This window comes from Cherax quadricarinatus, chromosome 8 (assembly GCF_038502225.1).
Source record: "Cherax quadricarinatus isolate ZL_2023a chromosome 8, ASM3850222v1, whole genome shotgun sequence".
Lineage (NCBI taxonomy): Eukaryota > Metazoa > Arthropoda > Malacostraca > Decapoda > Parastacidae > Cherax > Cherax quadricarinatus.
This window is the reverse complement of record NC_091299.1, coordinates 11459243-11469011: the sequence shown is the minus strand read 5'-3', so window position 1 is coordinate 11469011 and position 9769 is coordinate 11459243. Positions and strand designations below refer to the sequence as shown.

At 39.2% G+C, this 9769-nt stretch overlaps 1 protein-coding gene across 1 annotated transcript in view; it reads left to right on the top strand.

Annotated features, from left to right (window-relative positions):
- Positions 1 to 9769, top strand: part of LOC128685416 (ionotropic receptor 93a-like) — a 40799-nt gene that overhangs the window by 6064 nt on the left and 24966 nt on the right. Inside the window, exons 3-4 of the mRNA XM_070083088.1 lie at positions 1297 to 1424; positions 3253 to 3262. Coding sequence (XP_069939189.1) covers positions 1297 to 1424; positions 3253 to 3262 — 138 coding nt within the window. The remainder of the gene's footprint in view (positions 1 to 1296; positions 1425 to 3252; positions 3263 to 9769) is intronic.

Genomic DNA, 9769 nt, shown 5'->3' with positions numbered 1-9769 from the left:
ATTTGGTTATTGTAGGTTAAGTACATTTAAATTAATGTTAGAGCAAGATAAGGTAACCGAGCATTAAATTTTGGTCTTGCCTTATTGCAGATGTTGACGTATTATTAAGCTGCTAAATGAAGTATTATTATTATAATCAAAACCAAGCGCTAAACCTACTAGATCATATATCGTTATTATAATAAAAAAAAGAAGTGCTAAACCCACTAGGGTCATAGAGCACTGCAGGGCCGGGGATGTAGCTGGAGCAGAGTAGCAAGGGTGAAGAGGATAAGTCTGGATGATGAAAGCTTGGGTACATGTGTGTGTGTGTGAAAGTTCATATGTTTATGGTCCCATATGTAGGTTTGGATAAATTAATAGTACTGACTCATAAAGTCATAACACGATTGCAAACAAACCAACGTACAGGTGGGGCTCGAAGCGAACAGGTTGTAAAACTCCAGGCCAGTTAGATGAATCTTATTATAGCCAACTGGCCCGGTGGCTAACGCGCTGACCTGGAGTTTTACGACTCTGCTTCCCATGAGTTCGATTCCCACCCGTACCCTGGTTTAATAGTACTGTATTTTCTGTCATTGCTAGCACTTAATTTCTCACTGCAAAAAGTTTTATATCCTTTTTCTATTAAATACAGTACTCACTGCAAACAATTGGCAGTCATTCCTTAACATTCTTTTCTTTCAAGTCTTCCCTTTTCTGTTATTCTGAGGTCATACATTACCATCTCATTAGTTTCTACTCAAGTCTGAGTAAATTCTTTACCCAGTATATTCTTATGAAATGTTCATCACATCACAGATATTTTTTTAACATGTTTATTAACGACCATCCATAAAAGTACTACCATGGTATACTGTATATCAGGTGGGCAATATTCTTCCCAGTGATGGCTCGTGGGCTGACCTGACCTACAGTACTCCACTATTTAGTGTAAAATGATTATCAGTTCTTTGCCTGCTTTTATCCTAATGCCTTTTTTTTCATTCCATTTTAATCTCATGGCCCATTAGGAGGGTGAGAACAATAGCAGTTCGTGTACCTATCCAAAACTATTGATGAATGCTTTGTGCACTACATGACATGACAGGAACAGAGAAAGCATCTGCAATATGCCAAGATTTTACACAATGCAGTAATACTGGAAACATGAATTAAAAATAAATAAAACAAATGCAGTAAATATAAACGATTATGAAATTTACACATGACAAAAAGTTCAGTTTTCAGTCATCCTGAATTGTGAGAGATATTTAATCAAAACAGTAGCCAATAAATAATTTTTTCTTCTAACAGGGTGACAATGCCACCTTACGGAATACAGTTCCGAAACTTCTATAGCCAATCAGACTCCACGGTGTTCAAAACTCTTGCCAAACAGATGGATTTTGTACCAACAGCATATGATGGTCTAAAATATGCCAGTAGCACGTGAGTCTCTAAGCCTCCTATGATATATTAGTAGCTTAATATTAAATGCACGATCTTTTTCCTGTGTCTGAAAAGACTGCTTAATATGTTGATCTCACTCTAAGGCCTCTTCAGCAGTGTTTTTCTCTTTCTAATTTACGGATCTTTCATATTCAGTACCAAAACTGAAATCTGAATTTACAGCAACCTTCACAAGAAGAGTGGCATCTATATATAAAGTAATTCACAGTAACATTACCAAAAATTCTAGAAAAAATCCAGTAACTTTACTTACTTTATGAACATATGTGAAAAATGTTTAACATTTTTTTATTATTGTCATTAATTATTAAAGTGTACCCAGTTAGAGAAACATTTAGTGCTTTATATTATATAGGATAACTAATTATTATTATTTAGCATTAATCCATATATATATATATATATATATATATATATATATATATATATACATTGAAGCATATATGTGAACAGTATTTAGATAAAGGTAGGGAAGTTTTTATTGCATTTATGGATTTAGAAAAAGCATATGATAGTGGTTAGGAGAGCAATGTGGCAGATGTTGCAAATATATGGAATAGGTGGTAAGTTACTAAATGCTGTAAAGAGTTTTTATGAGGATAGTGAGGCTCAGGTTAGGGTGTGTAGAAGAGAGGGAGAATACTTCCCGGTAAAAGTAGGTCTTAGACAGGGATGTGTAATGTAACCATGGTTGTTTAATATATTTATAGATGGGGTTGTAAAAGAAGTAAATGCTAGGGTGTTCGGGAGAGGGGTGGGATTAAATTATGGGGAATCAAATACAAAATGGGAATTGACACAGTTACTTTTTGCTGATGATACTGTGCTTATGGGAGGTTCTAAAGAAAAATTGCAAAGGTTAGTGGACGAATTTGGGAGTGTGTGTAAAGGTAGAAAGTTGAAAGTGAAAAGAGTAATGTGATGAGGGTATCAAATGATTTACATAAAGAAAAATTGGATATCAAATTGGGGAGGAGGAGTATGGAAGAAGTGAATGTTTTCAGATACTTGGGAGTTGACGTGTCAGTTTAGTTTAATATGTTTATTATGCACCCCATACCCATCCTGTGGGCGGTAGTCAAAAGATTACAGAGGTACATAATTGGTCCAGGGACTGGACTCCAAAGTTTTGATAGCTGAGCAAGTTACAGAGGTAATGAACTCACAATTTACAAAGGTAATGAACTCACAATTTACAAAGGTAATGAACTCACAATTTACAAAGTGGTGTGTGTGACTCAACAATCAATATTTGCACCAATAACTCATTACAGTTGTGACCGGGTGTGGAAGTGTGAATTGCTCATTACTCTATAATTTGTTCATGATTGTAGCCAAAGTATAAACGTAAGTAACCATTCTACAGAATTCATTACCTTTGTAACTTGTGAGCTCATTACCTTTGTACCTAGTTCAGCTATCAAAACTTTGGGGGCCCAGTCCCTGGACCCATTACGTACCTCTGTAATCTGTAAATACCTTTGTAACTTGTCATGATTGTGACCAGACTTACCTGGAGTTCATTACCTTTGTAAATTGACGTGTCAGCGGATGGATTTATGAAAGATGAGGTTAATCATAGAATTGATGAAGGAAAAAAGGTGAGTGGTGCGTTGAGGTATATGTGGAGACAAAAAAATGTTATCTATGGAGGCAAAGAAGGGAATGTATGAAAGTATAATAGTACCAACACTCTTATATGGGTGTGATGCTTGGGTTGTAACTGCTGCAGCGAGGAGGCGGTTGGAGGCAGGGGAGATGTCCTGTCTAAGGGCAGTGTGTGGTGTTAATATTATGCAGAAAATTCGGAGTGTGGAAATTAGGAGAAGGTGTGGAGTTTATAAAAGTATTAGTCAGAGGGCGGAAAAGGGTTTGTTGAGGTGGTTTGGTCATTTAGAGAGAATGGATCAAAGTAGAATGACATGGAGAGTGTATAAATCTGTAGGGGAAGGAAGGCGGGGTAGGGGTCGTCCCCTCGAAAAGGTTGGAGGGAGGGGGTAAAGGTGTTGTGGGCGAGGGGTTTGGACTTCCAGCAAGCGTAAGTGAGCGTGTCAGATAGGAGTGAATGGAGACGAATGGTATTTGGGACCTGACGAGCTGTTGGAGTGTGAGCAGGGTAATATTTAGTAAAGGGATTTAGGGAAACCGGTTATTTTATATAACCGGACTTGAGTCCTGGAAATGGGAAGTACAATGCCTGCACTCTAAAGAAGGGGTTTGGGATATTGGCAGTTTGGAGGGATATATTGTGTATTTTTATACATATATACTTCTAAACTGTTGTATTCTGGGCACCTCTGCAAAAACAGTGATTATGTGTGAGTGAGGTGAAAGTGTTGAATGATGAAAGTATTTTCTTTTTGGGGATTTTATTTCTTTTTGGGTCACCCTGCCTCGGTGGGAGACGGCCGACTTGTTGACTATATATATATATATATATATATATAGATATATATATATATATATATATATATATATATATATATATATATATATATATATATATATATATATATTGGAGTGGTTGGTGCAATTATTTAATAAATGTATGGAAGAGGGTAAGGTACCTAGGGATTGGCAGAGAGCATGCATAGTTCCTTTGTATAAAGGCAAAGGGGATAAAAGAGAGAGTGCAAAAATTATAGGGGGATAAGTCTGTTGAGTATACCTGGTAAAGTGTATGGTAGAGTTATAATTGAAAGAATTAAGAGTAAGACGGAGAATAGGATAGCAGATGAACAAGGAGGCTTTAGGAAAGGTAGGGGGTGTGTGGACCAGGTGTTTACAGTGAAACATATAAGTAAACAGTATTTAGATAAGGCTAAAGAGGTCTTTGTGGCATTTATGGATTTGGAAAAGGCGTATGACAGGGTGGATAGAAGGGGCAATGTGGCAGATGTTGCAAGTGTATGGTGTAGGAGGAAGGTTACTGAAAGCAGTGAAGAGTTTTTACGAGGATAGTGAGGCTCAAGTTAGAGTATGTAGGAAAGAGGGAAATTTTTTCCCAGTAAAAGTACGCCTTAGACAAGGATGTGTGATGTCACCGTGGTTGTTTAATATATTTATAGATGGGGTTGTAAGAGAAGTAAATGCGAGGGTCTTGGCAAGAGGCGTGGAGTTAAAAGATAAAGAATCACACACAAAGTGGGAGTTGTCACAGCTGCTCTTTGCTGATGACACTGTGCTCTTGGGAGATTCTGAAGAGAAGTTGCAGAGATTGGTGGATGAATTTGAAAGGGTGTGCAAAAGAAGAAAATTAAAGGTGAATACAGGAAAGAGTAAGGTTATGAGGATAACAAAAAGATTAGGTGATGAAAGACTGGATATCAGATTGGAGGGAGAGAGTATGGAGGAGGTGAACGTATTCAGATATTTGGGAGTGGACGTGTCAGCGGATGGGGCTATGAAAGATGAGGTGAATCATAGAATTGATGAGGGAAAAAGAGTGAGTGGTGCACTTAGGAGTCTGTGGAGACAAAGAACTTTGTCCTTGGAGGCAAAGAGGGGAATGTATGAGAGTATAGTTTTACCAACGCTCTTATATGGGTGTGAAGCGTGGGTGATGAATGTTGCAGCGAGGAGAAGGCTGGAGGCAGTGGAGATGTCATGTCTGAGGGCAATGTGTGGTGTGAATATAATGCAGAGAATTCGTAGTTTGGAAGTTAGGAGGAGGTGCGGGATTACCAAAACTGTTGTCCAGAGGGCTGAGGAAGGGTTGTTGAGGTGGTTCGGACATGTATAGAGAATGGAGCGAAACAGAATGACTTCAAGAGTGTATCAGTCTGTAGTGGAAGGAAGGCGGGGTAGGGGTCGACCTAGGAAAGGTTGGAGGGAGGGGGTAAAGGAGGTTTTGTGTGCGAGGGGCTTGGACTTCAAGCAGGCATGCGTGAGCGTGTTTGATAGGAGTGAATGGAGACAAATGGTTTTTAATACTTGACGTGCTGTGGGAGTGTGAGCAAAGTAACATTTATGAAGGGATTCAGGGAAACCGGCAGGCCGGACTTGAGTCCTGGAGATGGGAAGTACAGTGCCTGCACTCTGAAGGAGGGGTGTTAATGTTGCAGTTTAAAAACTGTAGTGTAAAGCACCCTTCTGGCAAGACAGTGATGGAGTGAATGATGGTGAAAGTTTTTCTTTTTCGGGCCATCCTGCCTTGGTGGGAATCGGCCAGTGTGATAATAAAATAATATATATATATATATATATATATATATATATATATATATATATATATATATATATATATATATATATATATATATATATATATATATATATATATATATATATATTCTTTCATTCAACACACGGGCCGTATCCCACCGATGCAGGGTGGCCCAAAAGGAAAAACGAAAGTTTCTCCTTTTACATTTAGTAATATATACAGGAGAAGAGGTTACTAACCCCTTTCTCCTGGAATTTTAGTCGCCTCTCACAACACGCATGGCTTACGGAGGAAGAATTCTGTTCCAATTCCCCATGGAGGTGAGAGGAAATAAACAAGAACAAGAACTAGAAAGAAAATAGAAGAAAACCCAGAGGGATGTGTATATATACATATATATGCTTGTACATGCATGTGTAGTGTGACCTAAGTGTAAGTAGAAGTAGCAAGACGTACCTGAAATCTTGAATGTGTACGAGACAGTAAAAAAAGACACCAGCAATCCTACCATCGTGTAAAACAATTACAGGTTTCCGTTTTACACTCACTTGGCAGGACGGTAGTACCTCCCTGGGCGGTTGCTGTCTACCAGCCTACTACCTAGAATATATATATATATATATATATATATATATATATATATATATATATATATATATATATATATATATATATATATATATATATATATATATATATATATATATATATATATATATATATATATATATATATATATATATATATATATATATATATATATATATATATATATATATATATATATATATGTATATATATATATGTATATATATATATGTATATATATATATATATATATACATATATATATATACATATATATATATATATATATATATATATATATATATATATATATATATATATATATATATATATACCTGGAGTTTATCTAGAGAGAGTTCCGGGGGTCAACGCCCCCGCGGCCCGGTCTGTGACCAGGCCTCCTGGTGGATCAGAGCCTGATCAACCAGGCTGTTGCTGCTGGCTGCACGCAAACCAACGTACGAGCCACAGCCCGGCTGATCAGGAACTGACTTTAGGTGCTTGTCCAGTGCCAGCTTGAAGACTGCCAGGGGTCTGTTGGTAATCCCCCTTATGTGTGCTGGGAGGCAGATGAACAGTCTCGGGCCCCCTGACACTTATTGTATGGTCTCTTAACGTTTCACCAATTTCACCTGCCTTGAAAGGTGCTGTTAGTGTGCAGCAATATTCCAGCCTAGATAGAACAAGTGACCTGAAGAGTGTCATCATGGGCTTGGCCTCCCTAGTTTTGAAGGTTCTCATTATCCATCCTGTCATTTTTCTAGCAGATGCGATTGATACAATGTTATGGTCCTTGAAGGTGAGATCCTCCGACATGATCACTCCCAGGTCTTTGACGTTGGTGTTTCGCTCTATTTTGTGGCCAGAATTTGTTTTGTACTCTGATGAAGATTTAATTTCCTCATGTTTACTATATCTGAGTAATTGAAATTTCTCATCGTTGAACTTCATATTGTTTTCTGCAGCCCACTGAAAGATTTGGTTGATGTCCGCCTGGAACCTTGCAGTGTCTGCAATGGAAGACACTGTCATGCAGATTCGGGTGTCATCTGCAAAGGAAGACACGGTGCTGTGGCTGACATCCTTGTCTATGTCGGATATGAGGATGAGGAACAAGATGGGAGCGAGTACTGTGCCTTGTGGAACAGAGGTTTTCACCGTAGCTGCCTCGGACTTTACTCTGTTGAAGACTACTCTCTGTGTTCTGTTAGTGAGGAAATTATAGATCCATCGACCGACTTTTCCTGTTATTCCTTTAGCACGCATTTTGTGCGCTATTACGCCATGGTCACACTTGTCGAAGGCTTTTGCAAAGTCTGTATATATTACATCTGCATTCTTTTTGTCTTCTAGTGCATTTAGGACCTTGTCGTAGTGATCCAATAGTTGAGACAGACAGGAGCGACCTGTTCTAAACCCATGTTGCCCTGGGTTGTGTAACTGATGGGTTTCTAGATGGGTGGTGATCTTGCTTCTTAGGACCCTTTCAAAGATTTTTATGATATGGGATGTTAGTGCTATTGGTCTGTAGTTCTTTGCTGTTGCTTTACTGCCCCCTTTGTGGAGTGGGGCTATGTCTGTTGTTTTTAGTAACTGTGGGACGACCCCCGTGTCCATGCTCCCTCTCCACAGGATGGAAAAGGCTCGTGATAGGGGCTTCTTGCAGTTCTTGATGAACACAGAGTTCCATGAGTCTGGCCCTGGGGCAGAGTGCATGGGCATGTCATTTATCGCCTGTTCGAAGTCATTTGGCGTCAGGATAACATCGGATAGGCTTGTGTTAATCAAATTTTGTGGCTCTCTCATAAAAAATTAATTTTGATCTTCGACTCTCAGTCTGGTTAGCGGCTTGCTAAAAACTGAGTGATATTGGGACTTGAGTAGCTCACTCATTTCCTTGCTGTCATCTGCGTAGGACCCATCTTGTTTAAGTAGAGGCCCAATACTGGACGTTGTTCTCGATTTTGATTTGGCAAAGGAGAAGAAATACTTTGGGTTTCTTTCGATTTCATTTATGGCTTTTAGTTCTTCCCGCGATTCCTGACTCCTAAAGGATTCTTTTAGCTTAAGTTCGATGCTTGCTATTTCTCTGACCAGTGTCTCCCTACGCATTTCAGATATATTGACCTCTTTTAGCCGCTCTGTTATTCTTTTCCGTCGCCTGTAAAGGGAGTGCCTGTCTCTTTCTATTTTACATCTACTCCTCCTTTTTCTTAGAGGAATAAGCCTTGTGCATAGATCGAGTGCCACCGAGTTAATCTGTTCTAGGCATAAGTTGGGGTCTGTGTTGCTTAGTATATCTTCCCAGCTTATATCGGTTAGGACTTGGTTTACTTGGTCCCACTTTATGTTTTTGTTATTGAAGTTGAATTTGGTGAATGCTCCGTCGTGACTAGTCTCATTATGTCGGTCTGGGGCTCCACGCATACATGTCTGAACCTCAATTATGTTGTGATCTGAGTATATTGTTTTTGATATGGTGACATTTCTTATCAGATCATCATTGTTAGTGAAGATGAGGTCTAGTGTATTCTCCAGTCTAGTGGGCTCTATTATTTGCTGGTTTAAATTGAATTTTGTGCAGAGATTTAAAAGCTCGTGTGAGTGTGAGTTTTCATCAGAGCTGCCTCCTGGTGTTATTACTGCAACAATATTATTTGCTATATTTCCCCATTTTAGGTGCCTTAAGTTGAAATCCCCCAGGAGCAAGATGTTGGGTGCAGGAGCTGGAAGATTTTCCAGACAGTTGTCAATTTTTAACAGCTGTTCCTGGAATTGCTGGGATGTTGCATCCGGAGGCTTGTAGACTACCACAATGACTAGGTTTTGGTTCTCGACCTTTACTGCTAAAACTTCCACTACATCATTTGAGGCATTAAGCAGTTCTGTGCAAACAAGTGACTCTGCAATGTACAGGCCAACCCCCCCCCCCTTTTGCCTGTTCACTCTGTCATATCTGTATAGGTTGTAACCTGGGATCCATATTTCGTTGTCCAAGTGATCCTTTATGTGGGTCTCAGTGAAAGCCGCGAACATTGCCTTTGCTTCTGCAAGCAGTCCACGGATGAAAGGTATTTTGTTGTTTGTTGTTTGTTGCTGGCTTTAGACCGTGTATATTTGCAAAAAAGAATGTTATCGGACTGGTGGTATTGTTGGTACTGGGGGGGGATTTTTTTTCCGGCATTAGTATCTGTATCTGTTGGTTTGGAGTGGAGGCCATCGACTGTGGTTCCACTCCAGGAATGACTGGATTTGGTGTACGATTTCTGCCATTTCCTGCCAGTTTTTTTTTCCTTCCTGGCACTAAAAAACCTCTCCCTCTTGAGTGGTTTTGGCTACCCAGGTTTTCCCATGGCCTGGATGTTTTGTATCTTTTTGTCCCCTTTAGATGGTATGCCTGGCAATTTAAGTTATAGCACAGTCTTTCCTGTACTGAAGAGGTACACAGTTCAGGGTGAAAAAAGCTTACAGGAAGGGAGTTTGCATTTTCCTGTTGTCATATGGGCATGGCATTTTCTAGGGTGGTCATAGTTGCACGTCCCATCTGTTTTTCCAGATTTCCCA